General features: G+C 37.5%; 1 protein-coding gene across 4 annotated transcripts in view; it reads left to right on the top strand.

Annotated features, from left to right (window-relative positions):
* gnas (GNAS complex locus) overlaps nucleotides 1-12,599 on the top strand; it is a 250,385-nt gene extending 237,786 nt beyond the window's left edge. For 2 of the 4 annotated variants that reach the window (XM_062978978.1, XM_062978979.1), the window contains exons 6-12: nucleotides 3,345-3,399; nucleotides 5,003-5,076; nucleotides 5,800-5,858; nucleotides 6,490-6,610; nucleotides 7,066-7,196; nucleotides 8,211-8,281; nucleotides 8,835-12,599. In XM_062978978.1, coding sequence (XP_062835048.1) covers nucleotides 3,345-3,399; nucleotides 5,003-5,076; nucleotides 5,800-5,858; nucleotides 6,490-6,610; nucleotides 7,066-7,196; nucleotides 8,211-8,281; nucleotides 8,835-8,981 — 658 coding nt within the window. In that variant the 3' untranslated portion in view covers nucleotides 8,982-12,599. The remainder of the gene's footprint in view (nucleotides 1-3,344; nucleotides 3,400-5,002; nucleotides 5,077-5,799; nucleotides 5,859-6,489; nucleotides 6,611-7,065; nucleotides 7,197-8,210; nucleotides 8,282-8,834) is intronic. The other 2 variants (XM_016997356.2, XM_003227313.4) reach the window with 1 other exon arrangement.
* Nucleotides 12,600-14,055: the final 1,456 nt, after the last annotated feature.

Below are 14,055 nucleotides of genomic sequence, written 5' to 3' on the forward strand. Positions count from 1 at the left end.
CTCATTGCCCTTCACCTCCTAGGGGAAGAAAATGTGCTAGCTGACCAACTGAGCAGAGCAACTCATGCCAACCAAGAACGGTGCCTCCACCTTCAATAGGTTTTTTCCCTGTTCGGGTGCTTGCAGCATTCCCAATGTGGATCTGTCTGCATCATCAGACACCACTCACTGCCCTCACTGCTGTACACAGCTACCTGTCAGATGGGTAGATGATTGCCTAGGAGTCATGTTCCTTTTACTTAGATCCTAACCTTCATGTACGCCTTCCCTCCATTCTTCTCTTAACACAAGCTGTGCTCAGTCTGAGCAATAGATACAATCCGCGTATTGATCGCCCTTGGTGATCTCGACAGGCTCAATTCACTTCATTCTTTGAGGCTTCTAGTAGAAATTTATCCACCTACGAACTCTCCCTTAACTTGTTGACCAACCAAGGAAGTCAAGCCTACCATCCTGATATGCACTGTCTATGCCTTGCGACTCAGCGAATAGACCCCAACACTTCTCTAAATAGTAAAGCCATTATCAGGGCATCCCAGAGGTCTCCATCAAGTATCCTTACATCTTAAGCGAGACAGCTTCACTACGCCTCTAAAGGGAAACAAGTTGTTCTGTTTGCTGCCACTACTCCAGTGATTCTGGTTTTCTTGCTATCCTTGTTGGACAAGGGCCTCTCTTTATCTTCTCTAAAATGTTACTTGGCAACCATTTTATGGTACAAGAGGAAATCAGGATGCCCTCATTGCTTCTCTGACCCCTTGGTTATGCTTTTCTCATGGTTTCAAAAACATGCAACGTTCTGTCACCTCTCATGTTGCAGCTTGGGATTTGGAAATCATCCTCTCATGTCTATCGAAGCTGTTTTTTGATTTCGCCTCTTCAACGGATGTAGCCTTTCTCCCCAGGATAACAACCTTCCTTGTTTTTATCACCTCTGCACGACGAGCCGGTGATTTGTGTCCACTCTGAGGAGATGCACCATACCGCCACTTCCTCAAAGATAAGGTGCAGTTTGGGACGGACATTGCCTTCTGCCAAGTTTTTCTAGAAATCTGCATGTCACATGACATATTATTACCACCCCTCCTTCAGAATCCATCCTTGCTTCTGGAACAATCCCTTCACTTCCTGGATGTTTACAAAGGTTTAGAATACTATATACACAGAATGTCTGGACTTAGAGTTTCCCAGACTCTTCCCCAGGTGCTGGAAGTGTGCCAGTGACCTTTCACTCTAGCCCCAATGGCTTTCTGTGTGGATTGTAGTCACTATCTGTTGGTGTTCCAGCTGTCAGGTTATTACTTGCCTCCGAGAATCACGGGCCACAAGAGCGGTGGCCAATCCATGGGCTTTCTTGAGGGGCGTGTCTTTGGAAGACCTCTGCCAGGACAGCTGCCTCGCTTCCCTGTTCACCCTTGTTCACCCATGATTAATAGCTCGCTAGTCTACCATATGTGCGTATTTCACAGGGACCATGACGGAGAAGTAAAGGTTGGTTACCTGTAACCGTATTTCTCCGAGTGGTCACCTGTGAAATTTGCACATCCCCGCCCATCCTCCCCACTTTTGTCATGCCTCGGTTCTTCAAGCTGCTATTCACGGCGGAGGAACTGAGGCAGTAGCACCTCCCACTAGCTATATATACTTATGGGGAGAGTGGGTGGGGCTACTGCCATTTTGTACTAAAAGAGCTTTCTAGAAGATTCCGAAGCTGTCTGCGCAGGCGCCAGAAATACCATATGTGTGAATTTCACAGGTGACCACTCAGAGAAACATGGTTATAGGTAACCAACCTTTACTTTCTTCACATTGCTCTCCACTGGCAAGTACCACAGAACTATACCCAGCATATGTTGATATCATAAACTGGATCTACATCTGGATGTAGATTAACAGATTTGAACTGGATTATATGAGTCTTCTCCCATATAATCCAGTTCAGTGCAGTCAATCTGCATTATGAAACTGGATTATATGGCAGTGTAGATGAGTCTATAGAGAATCATAATACAGTGTTAAAATGTGTTGCTGTGTGCCAGGTTGGCAGATACAGGAATACAGAGGCTAAGGCAAGTTCACTTATTTAAATACTATAGTTTAGCATCATGCCAAAAATAGTCCTATCTATAAAAACAGGAATTGATTTTGAATACTCTACCTAATAGCAAACAGTTGCCTATGTATGATTACTTGTAGTATATATTCCATGTCCCTTTAAAAAGCAATTAAGGCAAATTATATTTGTTATTAAAGTGAGTTCAGGTAGGATAATACATGTTGTGCCTTTTAAAATTTTACTATTGTTTCATTGATAGACTTTATTTTATGCTTGAAAAAAACAATCCACATTTCTTCTTTCACTATCCCCCACATTTTAACCCTTTATTGTACCCAACAGTGTTTCACTGAACTTATGTCGGGTTTTTGTTTGTAATCGCACATTGTGTGAGAAAATGTATCTGTATGCACTTGCTTGACATTGTTACTCCTCCTTCCTATATCACATCCCCTTAAGTTATTTCTCCCAGGTTTGAGATCATAATTATTTAAACTCCACAACATTTTCTGTCTCTCTGTCATTTTTGTTGTTTATTCCTTGTGCCTCCCCCACTTTCATTCCCTTTTCTCTTTCTCTTTTTTGGCTGGAATAGCAGGTCATGTATATAAATATCCTAAATATGGATGCATCTCAAATCCCAGTTGTGGGATATTTAATGTGTATGGAAGGGAAACCTTGCATCACTACATTACAGATTATTCTAGTAATCAGGTTATTTGTTCCCAACCCATAATGGCTGATTAATATTAATAAACACAGTTATGAGTTTTCCTCTTCATGTGCCTTTACGTTCTCGGTCCAAGTGGGTTGGTATCTATTATTATGTAAAAACTGCTCCAAAGTTTGATTGCCATATTTATTTTGTTATTTAATAAGGAAGGTGTCTCAGGTATAATTTCTGTTCCCTAATCAGATAGAAAAATCCTTAAATGATGTCTAAATATACGATATGTACTTATTTTTAAATGTGATATGCGCCTAATTTCTTAATGTGATGATATAATGTTGAATTTGGCTGTATTTATAGCTTATCATTCATTACAGTGGCTATTTCAGTTCTGTAGTGCTAAATATCATGTTCTTGGCCCTCTGCTGGATGACAGTACTAAGTACACTATATACATTAATGTAAGCTTTTCTTGGCCTATAGAAAAATCAAAATATAAAATTCAGTGATTATAAAAGTATTTGATAAAAGACAATAAATGCTTGAAAATGCTATATTTAAGTTATAAATGATTTGTAGTTATGACAGATTTACCAAGGAGACTTTTTTCCCTTCTAGTTTTCTAGACAAGATTGACATAGTCAAGCAAAATGACTATACACCATCTGACCAGGTGAGGAGATATGTTTGCCCTATATACTCATGTATATGTCTTGAAAATTTAGTTTAAAAATCAACCCCAAAACCCTGGAATGACTTTTCCATGGGTCAGTATAAGTACTGCATCTTCACTATTCTTCTTTTAAAAAGGAACAATCCTCTTCTCTGAATAGAGTGGCAAAAGGCAAGAGCTTAAAAGAGCTGCTGGCCTTCTCTGCTCTCTCCTCTGCGGAACTGCTTCTGTCCGTTCTGAATGTCTAGATGGGGAAATGGTGGCTGCAGCCAAGAACAGTTGGTCCCCTGAGGCAGCCATGCCACTTTACCTTCTCGGTGGAATGACTCTCATCTTATCCATGAGTCATTCTGACCTCAAAACCTGCTCTCAATTTGCACATGAGGTCGACTTATACATGACAACATACAGTATACTTCCTGAGAGCATTTCCTGTCTAGTTTTAAATTTCACCTCCTCTTGTCACTACCTTATTTTTTATTTATTTAGGGAATTTCTTAGTTTTTGCATTTATGTATTTAATCTCTGCAGTTGTAATTAATAAGTAGTAAGAAAAATCATACTAGTAATGGAAATCTGTTTGCATATCTCTCTCACACTCATTCTTTCTGTGTGTATGTGCACATATGCTACATTCCTACATTCTTCTTGTGGTATCATGTTACTCGCATATAATACTAAAGATGAGCTCAAATTTAATCCAGACATAGGTCCATCTGATTCAGCTCACTATAGCAATTATTGCTTAAAGAAAAAAGCTTTACTATAATCATGCTTTCAGAAGTGATTTTTAGCTGAAAGCCTTCATAATCAGGTGTGATAATAAAGTAGACCCATTGATTCAATTGGTGAGTGGTGAGTCAATGCTTAATAGAAATCCTTTTGATTCTGTGGGTCTATAGTTTAGGTTCGCAATTTGATTTGGTCCGTTAATGCTGGTAACATTTGATTCTTGTAGTTTTATTGTGTATGCATTGGAGTTTTTGCTTTTACTTTTGTTACTGCTGCAATATTTTGTGTTTTCTTTTGCAAAAGAGAAAAAGGGATATATAAAGAGAGAATGAACAGATTTCACAAGTCACACAGTGGTCTTGCTTATTACATAAGTCTGTTGGACTCTTCTTCATTTATACACAAAGAGCTTTTAATACCATAGGATCTCTCTGGAGGACCTAGGAAATGGCTATAGAAGGCCTTCAACATAATTCTACAGTCAATTTATACCAGACATTCTGCCAGAAACTGGCCATAGAATTGCACTGAAGGCTATAGAAAACACTTCTCTGGGCAGAGAATCCAAAGTGATTATATGGTATGCTTCAGTCAGAACCCCAAAGACATAGTTCATTTCAACAAAAATATTGGGTTCCATGTTACACAAAAATCATTATGCAAATGGTACTAGAATGGATCCCTTGCATAGTATGCAGACCTAGCGTACAAGTAGAAGCCAAACTGTAACTAACTGTGCTGCTTACTGTCTTTCCCCACCTAGATTATTCAGAACAATCCATTCCTAAGTCCTGTATGCTTTCCAGAAGTCACCATTTTGGAGTTAGGGGGTTCCTTAATGACTGGTTTATTTACTTCTTCTTTTTTAAAGGATCTTCTCAGATGCAGAGTTCTGACATCAGGAATATTTGAAACCAAGTTTCAGGTGGACAAAGTAAATTTCCAGTAAGTAAAAGCATGAACTGGCATAATGGTTTAGGCCTTGAGCTAGGATTCTGTAGGACCAGGGTTCAAATGCCCACTTAGCCATGAAAACCCACTGAATCTTGAACAAGTTTAGGTTACAAAGGAAGGCCATGGTAACCCCCACTGAACAATTTTTTGCAAGAAACCCCTGTGATAGATTTGCCTTGGGCACCCATAAATTGGAAACGGCCTGAAGGTTCACAGCACATTTGAGTAAAAGTGGTGCTTCAGTTCAGAATGGATATTAACTATAACATAAATCCAGTTTATTCAACTGCATTTCTCATGTGTTAATTGTAGACTACCATGTGGAAGTATGGTGGTTAAAATTATAATTGGACAAAGTCATTTTAGCTTTGAATTAGCTTTTCTTCCGGGTTTTGCCCTTGTTCAAACTGAAATTTACAAATCCATTTTTGTGTAAGTTGTTTTTGAACAAAATATGCCTCAGTTTTTATCTTTTAACTTGTGTGTTACTTGGAATAGCACTTTCAGCTCTTCACGTCCCTTGTAAATAGTTGCATGCCATCTAATTCTGGCATTTTTAAAAGATTCTGATTGTAGGAGTGAGAACATGAGTAACTTGTTTCACTGGTTGTCTTATATAGCAGTCTTTCTTTGAGTTAGATGTATATAGGTAAAATAAGGGAAACTCCAGTATGCTGCTGACAGTTCTATTTATTTATTTTATTTTTTTTGTAGTATGTTTGATGTTGGTGGACAAAGAGATGAACGCCGAAAATGGATCCAGTGTTTTAATGGTAAGATTCAGCATGTGTTAAACCAGCTGCATAATGAAGATTGAATTGCATACATATATCCTCCATGCATAGGACACAGTACTTCCGTTAACTGCTTATTGCATGTCTACTAGCTGGGACAATTTGCACATCAGCAAACCTCTATTTCAGTCCATTGAAGGAGGAGGGGAGACTACTATTTCTGTTGTACTCTCCAGTAAATACTACTTTCGAGATTATTTGACAGGAAGGAGCACATGGTGTTTGAAAGGGTCTGGTACCTATTAATGTCTGTAGTCCAAAAAGTGATAGCTCCTCTAAGAGATACCTTTGCTTTCTCTCTTCTCAAGCTCATTAGAACTTCAATTTAACTACTATACTTTCTCCTTTTCATCAGCATAGTTCTTTTCTTCAGCTCTGCACATACTTGTTTTTTTGACCTTGTTTCTTCTCCTTGTGTAATTTTTACTGTATATTCTGACCTCCCCAATGTGCAGAGGGGAGCTTGTATTGCATCATCGTCATTAATTCCAAGGTTCTCCTAGTTTTTTTCCCCTTTAGAAGGTAGAATAATAAAAGTAACATAATAAGATTAGCGGGGACATTCTTTAAGATTATATAGAATTTTTGATGCTTGTTTTGTTTTTTTTAGATGTGACTGCTATTATATTTGTGGTGGCCAGCAGTAGCTACAACATGGTTATACGAGAGGACAATCAGACCAACCGGCTTCAAGAAGCATTAAACCTTTTCAAGAGTATCTGGAACAACAGGTCCATCCTTTTCATTTTCACTTCACTTGTATAAAATGCTAGAATTGTGTTTAATGTTAAATAGAAGGGAGTATACATTGGTTTAGTAAAATAAAGATTGCATTAATTGTATATTTTGTATATGCCTGTCCCTATTGAGCAGCTCAACCCTGCTCTTCTTCCAAGTTTGCTTCCTGTACTGTAGCAGGGAATTCTCATTGTTCTGCAATCATTGACTGCAGATAACAAAAAGGGTATTCCTTATTTTGTGCTCCACATATTGCTGACAAATGAGAACAAGACTAGCCAAATATCTACCTAGTCATGGCAGGCAGTGGGGCTACTATACTTCCTGGCATCATTTATCTGTGGAGCGGTTGCCCCCAACCCCTAAACTAGACCCCATGCTCTATACCTCTTTTACATGGTTGGTTTTTTCACATTTTTAATAGATTTTTGATGTCGCTTTTCTGTAGGTGGCTACGGACCATTTCAGTCATTCTTTTCCTGAACAAACAGGATTTGCTAGCAGAGAAAGTTTTGGCAGGGAAATCTAAAATCGAAGACTACTTTTCAGAATTTGCTCGCTATACCACACCAGAAGATGGTAAGGAGTTTGATGTTCAGCATACATTAATTAAGCAAACAAACAAAACCTTACATGGGGAGGAGTGGAGGAAAAGAAGGATTGAATTAGCCCCCCCCCCCCTTGAGAGCCCTATAATTATTTGCTTCATAATTTAACTGGTTCATAATTACATTCTTTTAACTTTTCAAAAATGTAAGATTTCTCTCATCTTTGAGAATTGTTAGATCACATTTCTTCAAGGCAGCTCACAGCATTGGGGATTGTGTGGTGGTGGCTAGAATGTGGAGGAATGGGTGTGGTGTTTTGTGATGTGTGCTGGGGAAAGCATTTAATTTTGTTGTACATTGTGCAATGACAATAAAGTAATTCTATTCTGTTAAGCTTGAGAACTACAGCTGCTCAACCCTAATCAGCCTTTATTCATTTTCTTAATTAAAGGCTGTTTTTCCTTTCCAAAAGGTATGAGAAAAGTGACCTCTCAAGTCCAAAGAAACCCTTCCTTGCTGTCCACTTTACAAAAATATTCCTTTTTTTAAAAGGGTCTACCCACATTTAGAGTCTGCAGGTACCTTCCCTGTTCCCCGTTTCTGTAATGTAACACATATGTTTCAAAATGATGGACCCAATTTCAAAGCAGTATATTTCACAATGGCAACATGTTACACTTACACAAACAGTTACAAATGGTTTGACTTTCAGGTTTTACTAACAATTTTGAGCCAGAAAGAAATCTACGAAATAACTTCTTACGTTATGGAGTTGCTATCTTGCAAATGACTGAGGTTGAGGGCTGGGGAGAGGCATCTAGCGGTAATGCTTTGGAACGGAACTCTTACCTTTCAGGTGGTAAGAATTCCGTTCGTGGTTGCAGAGAGAGAGAGTGATTTCAAATCGGGTTTATCTTTCTGAAACACCTCATACAGTGGATTTTCAGGGCACTGAGATATTTTCCAATTTGTTGCTTTGGATGTAAAATAAGATATTTACACGAATTCCTATTTTAAGATAACTGTCATTCTATTTTTAATTGAGCAGCAACACCGGAACCTGGTGAGGATCCTAGAGTTACAAGGGCCAAGTATTTTATTAGAGATGAATTTCTTGTAAGTATGGATTCCTCATACTTGTTTTTCTGTTTTTTCCAATCAATTTGTTTTAGAACAAGTACATTTTTGTTTTCATTCAAAAAGAGATTCAGTGACTGCCTGGATCAGTCTGACTGCATTAGCAATCCAAGTAGTCATGAGATAGAGAAACATACGTACATTTTAATAACAAAATGTTTGTGAACATAACATCCCATGAAAACCTTTCATGTATATTAAAATGTACGATGTATGGCTTATTTCACATAGATTCAGTTTCTTGTTACATTTACATAAGGCACACTGCAGCCAACACACGAATGTGTCGCAGCACACAGTCTAGAAAGCTCTGCTCTAGGTCTTCCAATGTGACACTGTGGTCAACTGCCATGCTGGAAGAACTAAATTCTGAAAACTTGATAGAGAGGCTTAGAGAACACATGAGATAAGAAGGGCAGTTCTTATTACAGTATTCCACAAGTTATTGATTATTTATTCTGTCCCACTATTACTCTGTTTTCCGAGCTGTCCACCTGTTTTGACATCGACTGTATATCTGTTGCTTCCGCAGAGAATCAGCACAGCAAGTGGAGATGGAAGGCACTACTGCTATCCTCATTTCACGTGTGCAGTGGATACAGAAAACATTCGGAGGGTTTTCAATGACTGTCGGGACATTATTCAACGGATGCACCTTCGCCAGTATGAGTTGTTGTGATGGAGAGCATTTCTCTGTTTTGAACTCCTTATTCCTTATTAAAAAGAGAAAAAAACCCTAGTCCACATAGGGTGGAAGAGAACTATTGCAATCTCCCTCTGATTTGCATCCCTCGACCTTTTCTCCTTGCTGGACAAATAGCAGCACTTCTAAGCTTGCTTGTTTCACCCCCTTGGAACAGTTGTAAGTGGCCTGTGCAATGTAAGAGGCCATTTCTGCAATGAGGGGGTGGGTTTCTCTTAACACTGTCATTAACAAACAAACAAACAAAATTAATAACGCCCTGAAGGTGGAGCATCTGAGAGGATTTGGGAGTAAAAGTTAACTATTAAAAAGCCAACGAAGGAAACGAGAGAGACAATGTTAGGTAATTAGCACTGCTGTGGGCGTAAATCATATATCCCATGATTTCAACTTTGTATCTATTCACTGCATCAGACTAAAGAAGGTGCCAAGTCACAGACCAAGTTGAAAGGACAGGCGATTGAGTTCGGTCCTCTGCCTCCGAATGTGACTTTTTGAGTGGAAGGACTGACAATTCAATTCTACAAGAAACCTAGACAGTACAAAACCAACTGCTTCCTTCAGAAAGGTGTTGTTGAACCTTGGCGGTCTTAAGATGACCGGGGATGTTGCAAAATGAACTGCATTATGGCTTGTGATTGCAGAAAGAGTTAACCACACACTGTTTTCAGTTTGTCCATTGATGATCCTGTCTGCTATATATATATTTATATATAATATATATATAAATATCTATATATATATAACAAATCATCTGGACTATAGTCCTCACAATCTACCCTTCTTTCTCTTCTCTTCCCGCCTTCCGATTCCCTCTTCCTACCCCCTTTCCCCCCCAATTTTTATTTTACTGCTGGATTATTATTCTTGTACAGACTGTAAAATGTATTATTTTGTACAACTTTATTGAAAAAAAATAACTTGTAGAAGATCTTTGTGCCTTGATTATGGCTGTACCTGTGCAATGAGCTAAGATGTAAGTATGTTTGATTGCGCTGTACAGCTTTGTCAACCCTATCGGCAGCATTTGCTCAAGGTAGGGAAAATTATCTGTAGTTTAGGGTTTTTTCTGGTTTATAAAAGAAGGAGGAAAATACTGTTTAGTATATGAAAAAAGTACAAATCGTGCAAACTTAACCACTTTAAAAGTGAGGTCTACAACAAGTGACCAGATGTTGCAGCATCATGCTTTTTAATTTTTAGCTTTAACTCATTTAAATCTCTATCCAAATGCAAAACATGGCTTGTTTCTACATAAACCAAATTTTGCTACAAATTATACATGTTAGTCTTTGTCATTCATAGTCTTTTTTGTGTGCAAAAAGACAAAAAATGGAACAAAAAAGCAAATATACAGGCATTGCATAGGCCTCATTGGCCATCTTCATGCTGGGTCAGATACTTTTCCACCTTACAATATTTCTATAATGGGCATAAGTTCCCCATAATGACAATATATACCTTGCCTCTAGATTTGGCCACTGAATTTCAGTTCCAAAATGACATTTTATTTCTCTTTCAATAAAGAGATACCTTAAAACTTTGTTTTAGATTAACTATATAAGTAGCTTAAAATGATGTGTGGATATTTTCTTAAACTTGAATAATTTATGCAAATTATATGCTTAGAACAACATGTGGTACAGTTAAACAAAAAGAGAGCAAAAATCACTGTAGCAATAAGAGCATGTAATTTTAGTAACTACTTCACTGCTTTATATTTTATACTTAGATGTTTTATGTCTTTGTGAGCATATTACTTTTTCATGTGTCTTCTAAACATACATGTACAAATTTCTACATGGTCAAAAATTACAGCTATAATAACATGTCTAGAACAGTGTTAGCCTATATTCCACTTTGCCCCATGTTGAAAAATGAAGGGTGGATGGGTCTTAATATAATAACTATTTTTAAATTGCTTCTTATGCATTAGTATTTGTTTTTCACAAAACATCTCACTTAGAGAAAGGTCCCATTATAGAAGCATCCAATAATTTTTACAGATATGTCTTTAAGACCTGTGTGTATTAGGGAGCATAGGAAAGATCATTTTTGAATTAAAGCTGCAGTGAGAAAATTATTTCCCCTACATCAGGCATGGGCCAACTTTGATCCTCCGGGTGTTTTGGGCTTCAACTTCCACAATTCTTAACAACCTACTGGTTATTAGGAATTGTGAGAGTTGAAGTCCAAAATGCCCGGAGGGCCAAAGTTTGCCCATGCCTGATCTACATGATGACAATGCCTCTTTCCCTATTAGAATGGGAACTATTGCATCGCCCTTCACAGAGCACACATTTCAGCCCTGCTGCTGCATGTAATAATGAAGGGAAGAGCACAGTATGCTCTTTTTTTCTATTGCTGCAGTTCCCAATGGGCTCATTGAGAGCTAAGCCATGTCTTAGTACAAAACCTAACTTGCCTCCTTGTTTAGGAGGAGGCTTTGACCATGTGTGCCATTCCCTGTCACAACTATAAATAAGTTGCTTTGGATCGCAGCCTATTATGCCTGAAGTTAAGCCAATGTAAATTACCAAACTAACCATTTTAAAATGTTTAAGGAGGAACGGCCTTGTGAGCATTTGGAACCGGTGGCAATGTCTGACCCAGAAATACACCTTTGCCAGTATATGAATTTTAGCTAGTGCCTATTGCAGGGGTTTCAGAGGTAAAGTCAGAGGTTTCAGAAGTATACATACATAATAATAGTATAAAATGTGAGCCTTAATTATTGTTACAAAAGCCAAAATCCTTTTTGAGTTTAGTGCCAAATGTATTTTATTATCTCATAAAGTCTGGGAGGGGAGGGATGGGGATGGGATAATACGGCAGATGAACCAAACCAGAAAGCAAATTATTGGCAAGGAATGTAATATGTGCTTTGAGAAAAACAAAAAAGGTTATCACCTCTTATATAAGAGAGACATCTTCCTTTGGTGAAAAGATGAAGCAAGCGTATGTAACAAAAGTGTGTGTGTGTGTGTGTGCAATGCATGCGCACATAGCACCCCATTAAAATTCACTTTCTATAAAGCTTTATCTGAATGGAAATGTTTGAGATGCTTGTTAAAGTTGCTGGAAGAAGGCAGTATTTTTAAATGAATTTGGGCTGCACATTGTATGGGGAGAGAGTGAAAGAGAGAGACGTGTGTGTGTGTCTTATTTTCATACTGCCTCTGTTAGTCTGTCTCTTAAGTTTATGCAGTTTAGTGGCCTGGTAAACACAAGTCTTATTTTTAACAACTTTTCTCTTTGTTTTGTTTTTATTTTTAATACAAAAAAATCCATAAAGCTTCAATGCTTGCTGTTCAATTCTGTGTTTTCTTTTGTCTCTACTTTAGTTGCCTTAATTTTGCAGTAATTTGAGCCATTACAATCTAACACTTACCTTTATTTTCCCACTTATTTATTTGAACACCCTGTTCAATTAATTGTCATGAACCTAGAGAAATTTGCATCTGTCATCTCTTTCAGGAATGTCTGACATAAACAGCCATGATGATTTTTTCTTACCTTTTAAGAATTCATCACAATGTCTAATATGTGCATTAGCTACAAATAAAGACACTATAATTTCTAATAATAAAACCACCTCAAGAGTTTTAGGGTCACATTTGCATCTTCACTATTGAGCAGGCTGCGTCTCTGTTCTACCTGTAACATTCATTGTGAAAGTCTACATTTTTTCCAGGGCTGAATTTTTGATACTACATGCAAATACTTGGTTTTCCATTTTGAAAAAAAAATCCAAGATGATGTAAGGGAATATTTTCATTTAAGGGTTTAAAGTTATTCAACTCTTTTTTGGTAAGCCAAACATTGGGGTTTGTTGTTTGTTTTATTAGTTGAAGAGGGTGTTTTTGCAAACATGTAATTCAAAACCATTTGAATTACTCTGCTGACATTCTGCAATCAAGTCTTACAACTTGAGAAAGTTTGTTTGAATAATAAATTGTAAAAATGCTATTGTTTTAAAAACCAATCTTTGGGCTACTGAAGTAACATCTTTAACCCAACCAACATTGTCATTTGGCAAAATGGATTTTTAGAGTACTGGGCATTTCCAGGAATAGATGGTCACCACCTTCCTTTTCATCATTATCATGACAGGAAAAGCAGGGAAGAAAACAGCATTGAGGCCTGACTGGATTTATTCAAAGCATATTAAAAATCACTAGATGATGGTAACTAGGAATAAAATATGTTTCCCCCAAAATATTTTAGCCCTTGTGCATTTCAGTGAATATTGAAATGGAGTGATGTTTCATAAAGCATTTTAGAGTGAAATTTTGATCATGATTTTTCAGGAATATAATCATGATCTGTCATAATACCTCCGTTTTTACATCTTTTATTCCCAACATCGTCACCCCATAAGCCATTGGGCCCAAATCATAATTCACTTCACCAACATAGAAGCTACTTTTATATCATTTGATCCAGTAAACTGTGACAACAGCTCTGTGGCACAGATATTCCCTCTTCCGATGTTGGAGAGAGGCAAAACAAGAACATGGACAAGTGTCTCCGGCATTACAAAGGTAAGGTATCAATCAGGGAATATGGTTTCTCTGCAAAACTCTGTAATGGTGAATGTGGGGAAAAGATCCCACTACCACAAAGTTTTTATGTCCCACATCATTCTTGGATCTCTTACCATAGAAGGGCACATAAAAACAAAAATAATGGAGCATACCTTCGATATTTTTTTTTTAAAAAAAGATTCTTTGTAAAAGTTTATATCCCTATTTTGCATATGTCTTACAGTGTTTTACATAAAATTAAACTACCTCTTAACAGAGCTTAAAATAGTTACAATGAGATTCTTTTTTTTTTAAGCGTCCAAATATATTATTATATATTTTTTAAAGTCAGCAGAGATGCATTGGTAAATTTCTCCACCTATGCAAAAATGCCTATTGGTTGAAAGAGCAGGACCCTTTTTTGTGGGTGCAAAATTATATTTCTGGTGAATCATCTGAAGTCATCCATCACTCAGGTCTTGGACACACGTCACCAATTATGACTATATATCCTACTGAGAAAA

The sequence above is a fragment of the Anolis carolinensis genome, chromosome 4 (genome assembly GCF_035594765.1).
Source record: "Anolis carolinensis isolate JA03-04 chromosome 4, rAnoCar3.1.pri, whole genome shotgun sequence".
NCBI classification, from domain to species: Eukaryota; Metazoa; Chordata; class Lepidosauria; order Squamata; family Dactyloidae; genus Anolis; species Anolis carolinensis.